The sequence below is a fragment of the Oncorhynchus gorbuscha genome, linkage group LG04 (assembly GCF_021184085.1).
Source record: "Oncorhynchus gorbuscha isolate QuinsamMale2020 ecotype Even-year linkage group LG04, OgorEven_v1.0, whole genome shotgun sequence".
Taxonomy (NCBI): domain Eukaryota; kingdom Metazoa; phylum Chordata; class Actinopteri; order Salmoniformes; family Salmonidae; genus Oncorhynchus; species Oncorhynchus gorbuscha.
The window spans coordinates 33,825,319-33,839,344 of NC_060176.1; the positions used below are offsets into that span (position 1 = coordinate 33,825,319).

The following is a 14,026-nucleotide window of genomic DNA, read 5'->3' on the forward strand; positions in this document are numbered from 1 at the left end:
GATTGGGATAGGCTTAAAACAAACATGGAAAGGTGGCATCCTATGAAGGTGCCACACTGAAAGTCACTGAGCTCTTCAACAAGGCCATTCTACTGCCAATGTTTGTCTGTGAATTGCATGGCTGTGTGCTCGAGATTGCATGGCTGTGTGCTCGATTTTATACAACTGTCAGCAACGGGTGTCTGAAATAGCCAAATCCACTAATTTGAAGGGGTGTCTACATACCTTTGTATTAATAGTGAATATTAGTAGGCTATATGTAAAGACCAGATTAAATTGAGAATAGTCAGTGAAAATATTATCAAGTGCTTGTCAAATTGTGAATGATTGTGTTTGTGCAGCCCGCACAAGAAACAGAGCAGAGCGCTTGTCATTCATGACTCTTTTCAAATCATCATTAGTCGCAAAATATCCTTTCTATTTTATTCAGCTCATGTTCAATTGTATTGGTCTTACTATAAAATAATACCACGGGAATTAAGCAAATCATACCTGCTAAATGAACTAGTGTAGCCAACATATCATAATGTTTCTTTACAACTGCCTAAAATAATGGAGTTATTGTGATAGTGTAGGCTATATTAAATTGATTTATTAGACTTAAAAAATGTAGATGTTGAAAAAAGGTACGCATCAGTGGCTTATAGGCTATAGTGGGAAGCTGGAAATGCTAAATGTGTTTTTATGTTAATTAATGGTCAATTACCGTGAGACTGGTATTTATTTGCATGACAATCACAGACTGACAAAATTTCAGAACCTCTACAGTCCTAGCAAGGACCAGTTCCGGTTTCATCTCACATTAAGTACCATGCCACTGAAGCTTTGGGGGTGTTTAAATTTGAATTTCACATTCTGTTTATGGCACATCTATATTGTACCCCCTCAGTAGATGTGACCGACGTATACATTTGCTAGTACACAGTGTGCCGGAGACACTTCAACCATCTGTTTCCGTTGCAAAATTACCTTAATATTACCCTAGAGCAGTGGTATACAAAGTCTTGGGTCACAACCCCCCCCCAAAACATAGTAATAATAATTTTAAAAAAAATACACATTCCATGGGAAAATATACAAATGTTTTTGAAGAGAATCTGAAAAATATAATTTTATTGAGTAAATGTATTTATTGGATTCTTTTCATGTTGATAAGAGATGAACATGCAATAAATCGAAGGTTATTTGTTGATGTAAAAATAGAAATGTATAGATTTTAAGGTTGTGTCATTAGATATGAGTTGCGAGAAATTCTTGGGGAAAAAATGTGGTCCCTGCTGAAAAAGTTTGAATACCACCACCTTAGACATAGATTCCACTCTATTTGGAAGAAAATGTCAAGATATGTCAATGTCAGGCATGAACTAGAATACATGAACAGCCCTTTGGGTACAAAAGGCAGTGCAGAATGATTAGAAGTGAGGGTTTGACCTACCGGGAGCACGTCAGGATCATCGTTGCACATCTGGAGAAACCTCTCTGGACGAGCAGAGGAGTGTTCTGGGCCCTGTGGAGGAGAGTAGTGAGGTCACTAGGGCTGGCACAGAAAATCAACGATTATGGAAGCATAAAATAACCGTCATATTAACAATGTTTTTAATAAACTATTTTCAAGTACAGTACCAGTCAAAAGTTTGGACATCTACTCATTCAAGGGTTTTTCTTTTTTACTAATTTCTACAATTGTATAATAATAGTGAAGACATCAAAACGATTAAATAACACATATGGAATCATGTAGCAACCAAAAAAAGTGCTAAACAAATCCAAATATATTTTAGATTCTTCAAAGTAGCCACTCTTTGCCTTGACAGCTTTGCACACGCTTGGCATTCTCAACCAGCTTCACCTGGAATGATTTTCAAAAAGTCTTGAAGGTTCCCACATATGCTGAGCACAAACCATCTCAGTTGGATTGAGGTCGGGTGATTGTGGAGGCTAGGTCATCTGATCCAACACTCCATCACCGTCCTTCTTGGTCAAATAGCCCTTACACAGCCTGGATTTGTGTTGGGTCATTGTACTGCTGAAAAACAAATGATAGTCCTACTAAGCCCAAACCAGATGGGATGGCATATCACTGCAGAATGCTGGTTAAGTGTGCCTTGATTTCTAAATAAATCACTGACAGTGTCACCAGCAAAGCACCCCCACACCATTACACCACCTCCTCCATGCTTCACAGTGGGAACCACACATGCAGAGATCATCCGAACCAAAAACCTGTAATTTGGACTCATCAGACCAAAGAATATCCACTGGTCAAATGTCCATTGCCGGTGTTTCTTGGCTCAAGCAAGTCTCTTATTATTGGTGTCCTTTAGTAGTGTTTTCTTTGGAGCAATTCAACCATGAATGCCTGATTCACGCAGTCTCCTCTGAACGGTTGACATTGAGATGTGCCTATTACTTCAACTCTGTAAAGCATTTATTTGGGCTGCAATTTCTGAGGCTGGTAACTCTAATGAACTTATCCTCTGCAGCAGAGGTAACTCCGGGTCTTCCTTTCCTGTGGAGGTCCTCATGAGAGCCAGTCTCAATATAGCGCTTGATGGTTTTTGTGACTGCACTTGAAGAAACTTTCAAAGTTCTTTAATTTTTCCGGATTGACTGACCTTCATGTCTTAACCTCTCTGAGCACGGAACACGCTGGCGGGCTGAAATTCCACAACATACGGTGATCGCTACATAAATAGTCATATACATTCATGAAAATACAAGTGTCTCATGTATCGAAAGCCTAGAATCTTACTAATCCAACTGTGTTGTCAGATTTAAAAAAAAAAGGATTTACTGCGAAAGAATACGATGCGATTATCTGAGCATAGAGCCCCATAAAAAACAACTATTTCAACCAGCACGGGCGTAACATAATCACAAACTGCATTCAAATAAATTGTTTACCTTTGACGATCTTCGTCTGTTTGCAATTCCAAAGCTCATTGTTACACAATGAATTATCTTTTGTTTGATAAAATCAGTTATGGCCTAACACGAAACATTTTGTGAACCGCTTGTGTCGTGAATTCAGTCTCATTTCATTTTCAACGACACATTCCAGGTAAATAACCCACACAGAACGTGACTTTTCCAGTCATGTTTGGTTTCACTGCAATCAACTGGTTTGTTTGTAAACACAATCAAACCAGATGGGTTATTTCGAGGGACGTATTGACTGAAAGAAACCGATTTGAAGACAACAAGTCATGACATCATTGTGCACTAATGATTTGCCCGCTGTTTCGTTGATTGACTGTATTTTAACCCAATGACCACTGATCGTCTTGAAATCTAGCTGGGTAGATAGGCAATGAGCTGAGGTAAACGGCAATAGGTCATGTTTATGTGTTGCAAGACCAACCCATGTAGTAAGCTCCAGAGTAAAGAGAGTCATTCGCTATTGAAGTTTCCTACCGGAAGGAGAAACATATTACGCACTGCATTGTTTGGTAAACTCACAGATTCAGCTGTTTATATATCAATCAGTATGGCGAACAAGTAAGGGAAAGCTAAATCTAAGTCTAGATACACAGATGTACACACAATTTTAGAATAAATTGATTGGGAAAGTGAGACAGAGATTGTTGTAGGACGATTCATTTAGCGATTGTGGAGGAATATTTTTTTTGAACGGGAGAGGACATCGTTTTGGACTGGTAAGTTCTTTTCATGCTAATGCCCTTGTTTGGAATTAATAATATAAAATATGTTATTTTTTATTTATTTTTAGAAGCAATATATAAAATATATAATGTAATGTAATGAAATGTGAGATGCGTGTGTCTGCCGCCCCACCCCAACCCACATGAAATAGCCTATTTGAGGCTGTTGAGGGGAGGGCAGGCCCACAACAACGGCCAAAGTGAAATGGAAACAGTAGATCTAGCTGAAATGTCATAATATAAAAGAGACAGTAGATCTAGCAGGTCATAATAATATATTCAACTTTATGTTCCCTGTACTCTATACATATATTATACATACATATATACATACATACATACATTATACATACATATATACATACATACATACATATATATATTATACATACATATATATAATACATACATACATATATATTATACATACATACATATATATTATACATACATACATATATATTATACATACATATATATATATATTATACATACATATATATATATACTATACATACATATATATATACATATATACATACATACATATATACATATATTACACATACTATACACACATATATTACACATACTATACACACATATATATATTACACACATATATATATTACACACATATATATATTACACACACACACACACACACACACACACACACACACACACACACACACACACACACACACACACACACACACACACACACACACACACACACACACACACACACACACACACACACACACACACACACCTGTTGATACAGGGCTCATATGTGAAACTATTGTCGTGGAAATGTCCTGTATTTACCAAATCATGAGAGCAAACCACACACAAGTCAGAGTTATCATAAAGTCCATCTTTAATTATATGAGCTCCATCACAACCCTGTGACTCTCAGATCAATTCAGTGTCTATCGATGAATTCTCTGAGAGTCCTTACACATTGCAACCGAGATCCTTTATAGCAAAGACACACATAGCCAGACAGCATTGGCTATAAATTATCGTTCAGCTTTGTCTCGTAAACTATGTTCTTATCTCACTCTAAGGACCATAAAACAAAACCTATCAACAGGCATATAATATCAAAATGCACCCCTCTGACAAGATCACAGAAAAACAGTGACTGACACACAGACATTGTGGAGCCAAGAGATAATTGATTTAAAAGATATGTTTACATATGAAGACAAGCTTGACCCCTCCCCTCTCTGCGGCCCAAGTAACTTAGTCCTGACAGAGAACAGATAACTGCAAATGGCCACCACTATAGTACAACAAGATACATTCTGATGAGAAGTAACTCATAAGCATATCATGAAAATAAAACATCTTATCTATGTTACCCAACTAATTCTGATTATTCCCCAACACTATTCTAACTGAACATTTCCTTTCACAGTGACACTGACTCCGAATGGCAGCCCCCAGGGCCAAGGTTTCCATCCCCCACTGAAGCTGGTTCATCCAGCTCCTGCCACAAGTGGTGTTCATCTTCCCAAATGTAACTCTGCAGACATGGACGTGCCTCAGGGCCAAAAGGGCACAGCGTGGGGGCGTTTCTGTGTTCTTTGCAAAATTAAGTCCCCCATCACCTGCGCCACATGCTTGGTGACCCTCTGCTTTACAGCAGAAAGAGACTGCTCTGGCACCTGGCATCAGCAGCACAATATTGTGTAGAGTTTTGACAAAGTGGGTGGGGTTATATCCTTCTGTTTGGCCCTGTCCAGGTGTCTCATCGGATGGGGCCACAGTGTCTCCTGACCCCTCCTGTCTCAGCCTCCAGTATTTATGCTGCAGTAGTTTATGTGTCGGGGGGCTAGGGTCAGTTTGTTATATCTGGAGTACTTCTGTCTTATCCGGTGTCCTGTATGAATTTAAGTATGCTCTCTCGAATTCTCTCTTTCTCTCTCTCGGAAGACCGGAGCCCTAGGACCATGCGTCATGACTACCTGGCATGATGACTCCTTGCTGTCCCCAGTCCACCTGGCCTTGCTGCTGTTCCAGTTTCAACTGTTCTGCCTGCGGCTATGGAACCCTAAACTGTTCACTTTTACTCTTGAGGTGCTTGTCCTGTTGCACCCTCTACAACCACTGTGATCTCCACCTGGCAGAGCCAGATTTGATTTGAGGGTCTTCCAAATATTGAAAAAGTGTGTAAATTAGTTACCCATGTTATTTTGTAAATGTATATATATATATATATATATATTTTTTTCCCCATATATTTTTTCATCAACAATTATTCCCCCCCCCATTTTTATCTTCATTTTTTTCCCTCAATTATTTTGGGTGGTGTGTGTTAGAATACCATTTTGGTATTTTGTATATAGTTATTTGTTTCAAAATGTATACCGTCACCAATTTGGGAACTTGGGTACATTTAGGCTACTTGTGTGGGACACCTGGGTGACTTCATGATAAATGTCATGTAGCACACTCATTTTGAGAATTTGCACAAGTACTGTTGCCCTCTTATATTTTTCACTGAAATTGTCCCCATCATCCTATCTGAATGTTTGTTTTATCTTGTTAATTTTAAAGAGGATACAAAAATAAAATATATATTTTTTATTGTTTTATCTAAACCAGATCTATTGTTATATTCTCCTACATTCAATTCATATTTACACACACTTCAGAGTGTTTTCTTTCAAATGGTACCAAGAATATGCATATCCTTGGTTCTGTGCCTGAGCTCCAGGTTGTTAGATTTGGGTATGTCTTCAGGTGGAAATTGCACAAAGTAGGGGGGTAGCTCTAAGAGGTTTTAAAGTAATGGACTGTCGTTTTGCTTTGCTTATTTGAGCTGTTCTTGTCATAATATGGACTTGGTCTTTTACCAAATAGGGCCATCTTCTGTATACCACCCCTACCTTGTCACAACACAAACGATTGGCTCAAACTTAAGAAATTCCTAAATTTAACTTTTAACAATGCACACCTGTTAATTGAAATACATTCCAGGTGACTACCTCATGAAGCTGGTTGAGAAAATGCAGAGCTGTCATCAAGACAAAGGGTGGCTACTTTGAAGAACCTCCAATATAGAATATATTTTACTACATGATTCCGTATGTGTTATTTCATAGTTTAGATGTCTTCACTATTATTGTACAGTTAATAAAAGAGTAAAAATAAAGAAAACCCTTAAATGAGCATGTAGTGTAAAGGAATGATTATGAACAATTGTTTGAAACGCCATCTCCTCCCTTCAACTGGTGCTATGGGGTACTCACCATGCCCTCCATGCCGTGGGGCAGCAGCAGGACTATGCCATTCTGGCGGACCCACTTGGCTTGGCCAGGGCAAATGAACTGGTCGATTATGCACTGGGCTGTGTTGTGGAAGTCTCCGAACTGGGCCTCCCACAGGACCAGGGCATTGGGACTGGCCATGGCAAAGCCCAGCTCGAAACCTGACAACAGAGACCGAGGGAAAGAAAGAAAGAGAGAACGAGAGAATGAGTGAGAAAGAGAGGTTCCTAACTCAGGACTCATTTGCCGAGATAGTCAGCGATCAAGGTTAAAATCTCTCCGGGTTGGTGTATCGTTGTGAATGTTGGTTGCTTGCGCTCTCGTCGCTGACAATTAGGTCGCTGTGTGTCTCCTTTCATACAAAATGACTGGTCGCTAGGTCCCCGATTATCATGCCAAGTGTGAGTCCCCAGTTAGTAGCGGGTGGAGATAGTAGTAAGAGATTATTTGAATGAGAGTTCCTGTGATATTTCCCAGTTTCTCTGAATCTGTTTCCATAGTAAATGTTTTCACAGTAATTGTGAGGTGGAGAGTGACTGACCCAGCACGCCGTACTCCGACAGGGAGCTGTTGCAGACGGTGTAGGGGGCCTGGTTGGGGGCCACGTGGTTCATGGGGATGCAAACTCTCTTGTCCACGTTCTGGTCGTGCAGCACATGGTGTCGGTGACTGGCAGGGAGGGAAACACACAGCAGGGACAATGAGGGACAAGAGACAAGATCTGCATCCCAAATGGCAGCCTGTACCCTACTTTTGACCAGAGACCATCATTTGGGACACACTCAAGATGACATGCTCAAAAATGGAAACATTTTATTTGCCTGGGACTGAAAGTCCCTCTCGTCACCTGAAGGTGCCCCTCTCCACGTCCTGGCCGCTGAGGCGAACGTGGATGCCCTCTTTGAGCAGAGAGCCAAAGGCCATGTATTCTCCCAGGGCCCAGTCCACCGTGCGGTTCTTGATCATCTCCCCTCGGGCCTTCAGGATACGGCTCAGACCTACGGAGGAGTGCAAACCAGACACTTGTCACCGGGTGAAAAATCTTGCTGTGTGTACACAACCAGAGTCAATAAAAGGGCCATGTCTTCACTCTGCACTTTGGCTCTTTTGCTTTTGACACCTCCCGCCATCAGAGGATTTAAAAGTTAAAAGGCATAGAGATCCATAATATTATTATGTTCTTAATTCTATGGTTTAGAGTAGGGTTCACCTCCATGGATGGTGAAGTCTTCGACTGGCACTGAGGAGGCCACCTGACCGATGTGGGTCAGCTCCTCCTCAGTCAGACCAGTGGACGGGCAGGTCAGGCTCTTGGGCTGGCCATCCAGGTTGAAAAAACCTACACACACACACAGGTCCATTATTTACAACACACACGGCATTGTGTATGTGTGTATGTGTGTCTGTGAGCTGTTAACCCACTCACCAGGCCAGGGAGAGTCCAGCCAGTGTTTGATGTGGAGGATCTTCTCATCCTTGGAGCGAACATGTGCCTCCTCACAGATCTTATCATACTTTGCAATCTCCTCCTGTAGAGAGAGGGAGATGGAAGGCAGAAGTGGAGAGGGTGACTCCTCGGCTCTACTCTATGGAGAGTGTGAGAGATATGGTCGAAGTGGTTGAGCTCTGACCTCATATTCCTGTCTCGTGACGACCCCCTCTGCAATAAGTTTCTCGCCATACTTCTGCATCACTCCCTTCTGCTTCTTGATCTGCTTGTACATCAGGGGCTGAGTGAACATGGGCTCGTCCATCTCGTTGTGTCCCAACCGCCGGTAGCACACCTGCCGACACACAAACATTGTTAATAAACACACACCCAGACAGACCTGCCAACCTGATCAACGCCGTGGCGGTACCCCCCCGGCGACGGCATGCACGACACCCACACTGCCCAAATAATAGGCATTTTTTGGGCCTAATAAGGAGGTTGGCAGAAGACTGCCTCAGTAGGAATTGTAGGCTATAGACTTAATGGGTTCTTGATAATTAGTTGCTCTTCAGTAGCTAACTAGAAAACGGTTTACATGTACAAATCAGGGCTCTCACTAGGACTTTCTGACAAGGTGGTGCTGATGTAGGACTAAGATTGGGTAGGGGAGAGGTCCAGAGGGGGTTAGTCAACTGTAACGGCTATTTCCTGAAACCTAAGGTCTTAAATTATATCAAACAACGTAGCCAACACAGAAGACTTGTGTATGATCCTAAATTAAATTAGAGGTGGTCTCAATGACACATTTTTCTAGGTTAAATGTAGGGGTAATGACTATTCTAATTAATAGATGTCCATGTGGATAGTCTAGTGTACTATGAAACAACTGAACTAGGCCTATTAACCTGTTTTAGATCTCCATCCCTGACCTAATCCATCAAGTTAGGTCTGACTATTGGCTACCATTCATTCAACATTTGTGAACGGACTAATATCACATCATTAGCAGTCTACTGTTGACATACAGATATATCAAGAGGACAGATCAAGAACTGATTAATTAACATTTGCCTACTAATCTTTAACAGTCCAATATAACTTTCTGTGGACGCCATGAGCGGAACAGGTCTCAAGGCGTGTCTGTTTCCATCCACGCAGTGACGCACACTGAACTACCGCAACAGCGCACATGTTTCCATGCCCGTAAATGAGCTCGCTCCTACTACCTGGCAAGAAAGTGTTCTCGTTTGGTGACTAAACACTGTAGCTAACTACCATGTCGTAATGACGCCTTAGTTAAGGTGTTAACTATGAAATAATAATGGTTATGTGCTTGACAAACACATACAATTTAGGAAAATGTATTTAGCAAACAGTCATTCTCCATTTTCCCCACCCTTTTCCCTCACACATCAGAGGTATCAGACGAATTGAGGAAATGCCATCCGGTTCGAGGGAAGAAAATAGTACTAAGACGACGGGGGTCAGGCTGGAGCAAGCTCAGCTCTAACTTCAGACGGTTGAGTCAAATACCACAATGTCCCAACAAAAAAACGATTTTTGTGTATTTTAAATCAAACTTTGTCACATGCGCCGACGACAACAAGTGTATACCTTACAGTGAAATGCTTACTTACATTTGCTAACTTATTTTAGGATAGTTTTTCGTATCAGCATACTTTAACCTCAAATTACGTGCATGGTACACAAAATGCGTGCAAGTTGGCAGGTCTGCACACACAAACACAGCCCGTGACCTTGGGCCAGTTATTAATTTCCCCCATGAATGGTTAAGGTTAAGATTGGGGGAAGGGAAGCTGATCCTAGATCTGTACCTAGGGAACTATACTCACCAGGTCCACCACCACGTCCTTGTGGAAGGTGGCTCTCCACTCGGCGGCCACGTTGCACACGTACACCACAGCCTCAGGGTCGTCAGCATTCACGTGGAAGATGGGAGCATTGACAACCCGGGCCACGTCAGTGGGGTATGGAGAGGAGCGCGCCATACGGGGGTCAGTGGTGAAGCCAATCTGGGGGAAGTTAGGGGTTGTGAGGGTTAGCACACCAGCCATTCACACAACCACTGGTTTTCTACCATGGCTGGAACAAAGACGATTTGTATCTTCTCCAGACCAGGTGTGGTCAGTGGTTAGATTGGCGTGTGTGTGCGCACACCTGGTTGTTGACGACCACATGCACCGTGCCGTGGGTGGAGTAGGACGGCAGGTCGCTGAGATGGAAGGTCTCGTACACAACGCCCTGACCGGCAAAGGCAGCATCACCGTGCATCAGGATGGACATCACCTGGAACATAAACAATCCAACGTCAAATGCAGAACACTTACAATCCATTCTTGCTTGAGGTAATAACTCATCAAATAAAGTCAGATTGGTGAAAGCGATATGGTGGAAACCATAGTTCCACTTATCCGGTACAGATCAGTGTGTAAGTGAAGGGCAGAAAAAGGGATCGAACCGAAAGGGCGACTTTCTACAGTACACAAAAGGACTATGATCTCTGCAAGTACTCCTTTGTCACTTTGAGAAAAATAAATACGCCGGTATTCAAACAGTGTTCAAAACTTAAATGTAAATGTAAAACCAGCGGTGCCGGTCCATACCTTGTGTCCCTCGGTGTCTCCGCAGTAGAACTGCTCGGCCTTGGTCTTGCCCTGCACCACGGGGTCCACAGCCTCCAGGTGGGAGGGGTTGGCCATAAGGGACAGAGTGATGTTGCGGTCCGTCACACGGTTGATCCTCCTGTGGTACATCCCCAGGTGGTACTTGACATCACCAGAGCCCTGCAACAACAACAGAGTCAAACATACTAGCAGTAGAATACCGCTAGGCATCTACAATAGAGCCACACATTCAGGCAATTCAGTAGTTGTGTTCCAATTAGTGCAGTCAAGAATCGCAGTGGGTGGGCTAGATGGGACTCGCCTCATCAGCAGCCTCCAGCTTAGAGTCAAACTGGCAGAAGATCTGCTCCAACTCCTTGCGGATGACGTTGGCCAGCACGTTCAGACGACCCCTAGGAGATTGTGAGCATGTGTCAGAGGAGAGAAGGCTGAAAGTCAAACCATGTTGCAGAAACTCAAGCATCCCCTCACCTTGTGCTCCTTTTGTTATTACCCACCTGTGTGGCATGCCCATGACGACGTTCTCCACACCCTTCTCACTGGACTTGTCGATGATGGTCTTGAGGGCGGGGATCAGAGACTCGCAGCCCTCCAGGCCGAAGCGCTTCTCTGACGACCACTTCCTCTGGAGGAACTCCTCGAACCTGCAGTACACAAAGCACGTCGTCATCACATGGCCATATCCCTTTGGAGAGAAGGACTCCAGAAATCTCCTATGATATTAGTTTGCAGGATTGGTCCAATGCAGGGCTCAAGAGAAGAAAAAAAATCACCTGGTGGCACTAACTTTCTGGTGGTGCCACCCCATGATTTGTTCACACCTAAAAAATTATCTGTGGCGTGACGCAATAGAAAAATGTGTAATCATTTTATAAAGTCATTCACTGTGCTTTATTAGGGGTGTAAGACTTAAGATGCTATTCAAGAAATATGTTGTTTCATCTAACATGTCCATGCAGGAATACATGACCAACAATATTTTTATGTGCAACCTAATCCAGTGACTCGTATTTTGGATTGACAATTAGGCTATTGATATTACATTTTTTGTTCAATAACAATTCATTTGCCTACATCTTTATTTGCACTATTATCATAGCCTAATTGATTTGGGGCTAATTCACCTCCTGAGTAAGTAAAACTCAAAACACATTAGCTATATTGCTAACTCTAAACATAATACCCACTGCTGGTAGCCATGTATTAATAAAACAGTAAATTCAATATCCTAAAAAAAAACTTGGCTACTGCCCAATGACACCTGCACTCGCAAGGGCCGATGTGCATTTCGTACACAGCATCTCAAAGCCGAATCAATTATCTTGCTTGTAAAATAGCTGCTAGAGCTCAATATTTAGAGTTGAGAAATAAAAATGATTGACAGAAAGTTGACTTTCCCATCATCAACATTGACAACAGTAGTTGCTTCTAGGGCTGCACAATGAATAGAATTGTAATCGAAATTGCAACATTGATGTGTGCTACTCTGTTCATTTTTTGTAGTTTATTCCAGTCTCCACGTCTCTCAACTCAATTTCACTTTAAGGGGCTTTATTGGCACGGGAAACATATGTTTACATTGCAAAAGCAAGTGAAATGTATAATAAACAACAGTAAAATAAACAAATAATTAACAGTAAACATTACTCACAAACGTTCCAAAAGAATAAAGACATTTCAAATGCCATACAGTGTTGTAATGATGTGCAAATAGTGAAAGCACAAAATGGAAAATAAATAAACAAATATAGGTTGTGTTTACAATGGTGTTTGTTCTTCACTGGTTGCCCTTTTCTTGTGGCAGCAGTTCACATTTTGTTGCCATGATTGCACACTGGTATTTCACTCAATAGAAATGGGAGTTTATCAAAATGTGATTTTTTCTCAAAATCTTTGTGGATGTGTGTCGTCTGAGGGAAATATGTCTCTCTAATATGGTCAAACATTTGGCAGGAGTTTTGGAAGTGCAGCTCAGTTTCCACCTCATTTTGTGGTCAGTGTGCACATAGCCCCTCTTCCCTTGAGAGCCAGGTCTGCCTTTGGTGGCCTTTCTCAATTGCAAGTCTGTAAGTAGTGTCAAAGATGCCCATAATTATGGGTCAGTCACAGTGGTCAGGTATTCTGCCACTGTGTACTCTGTTTAGGGCCAAATAGCATTCTAGTTTGCTCAGTTATTTTGTAAATTCTTTCCAATGTGTCAAGTATTGCTGTCGATGGCGTGGCAGGTGGCAGCGTGGTAGGCACAGCTTGTCCCATGAATTAATCACAAAAATTGAGGATTAAGTGATAATATAGAGAATCAAACTATTTCCTGATCAGCTAGAAAAATAAATGGATATCGAAGTGAACACGAGGAGACCTTTCCTCGAGTTCTGCGAGCGAAACGGGAGGAAAGCCGCAGTCTAAAATTACGAACTTAAAATTGGAGGGGGACATTTTTATAACCATGTTTCCAGAAGATAGAGCATTGCTTACAAGCAAGCAGCTAAAAAAAAAACAGATTTATTGCCTGGGCAACTGGGGGAGGCTGAGGCCTTAAAAACAGGAATGGATTGCAGTAATACAATGGAAGAAATACGAGCGGAAAATAAGATATTGAAATCTACCGTGGACTCCCTAAAAGACACTACAGAGGCGCTACGGTATGATAAAACGAAAGCCGAATTACTTGATCTAAAGTGCAGAAGTATGAGAAATAATATTGTTATAATGGGAAAAAAGGAGGATGAATACTATCAGTCAACGGAGGAAAAAGTCAGGGTGTTCATGAAACAATCTCAAGATGACGGACGAACAGGTGCAAACAATTGATTTTCAAAGAGCACACCAGTTGGTGGCAGAGTAGAGGGAAGGCCCCGTCCGATCGTAGCTATGCTAACCCACTACAAAAATAAATTTGCCTTGTTGCAACAGGGTAGAGAATTGAAAAATACCCCATTCTCTATTAATGAACCATTTCCTCATGAAATAGTGGAGAGACGACGTGCCCTGTACTCCACTTCAAAA

The 14,026-nt window shown here is 41.8% G+C and overlaps 1 protein-coding gene across 3 annotated transcripts in view; it reads right to left on the reverse strand.

Moving 5' to 3' along the window:
- The window catches only part of ogdha (oxoglutarate dehydrogenase a), a 74,549-nt gene that overhangs the window by 5,473 nt on the left and 55,050 nt on the right, over nucleotides 1-14,026 (reverse strand). For all 3 annotated transcript variants that reach the window (XM_046346551.1, XM_046346550.1, XM_046346552.1), the window contains 12 exons: nucleotides 11,518-11,664; nucleotides 11,322-11,412; nucleotides 11,000-11,179; nucleotides 10,554-10,682; nucleotides 10,229-10,408; nucleotides 8,575-8,727; nucleotides 8,370-8,472; nucleotides 8,154-8,282; nucleotides 7,791-7,941; nucleotides 7,485-7,612; nucleotides 6,926-7,104; nucleotides 1,436-1,507 (listed from right to left, as the gene is read on the reverse strand). In XM_046346551.1, coding sequence (XP_046202507.1) covers nucleotides 1,436-1,507; nucleotides 6,926-7,104; nucleotides 7,485-7,612; nucleotides 7,791-7,941; nucleotides 8,154-8,282; nucleotides 8,370-8,472; nucleotides 8,575-8,727; nucleotides 10,229-10,408; nucleotides 10,554-10,682; nucleotides 11,000-11,179; nucleotides 11,322-11,412; nucleotides 11,518-11,664 — 1,642 coding nt within the window. The remainder of the gene's footprint in view (nucleotides 1-1,435; nucleotides 1,508-6,925; nucleotides 7,105-7,484; nucleotides 7,613-7,790; nucleotides 7,942-8,153; nucleotides 8,283-8,369; nucleotides 8,473-8,574; nucleotides 8,728-10,228; nucleotides 10,409-10,553; nucleotides 10,683-10,999; nucleotides 11,180-11,321; nucleotides 11,413-11,517; nucleotides 11,665-14,026) is intronic.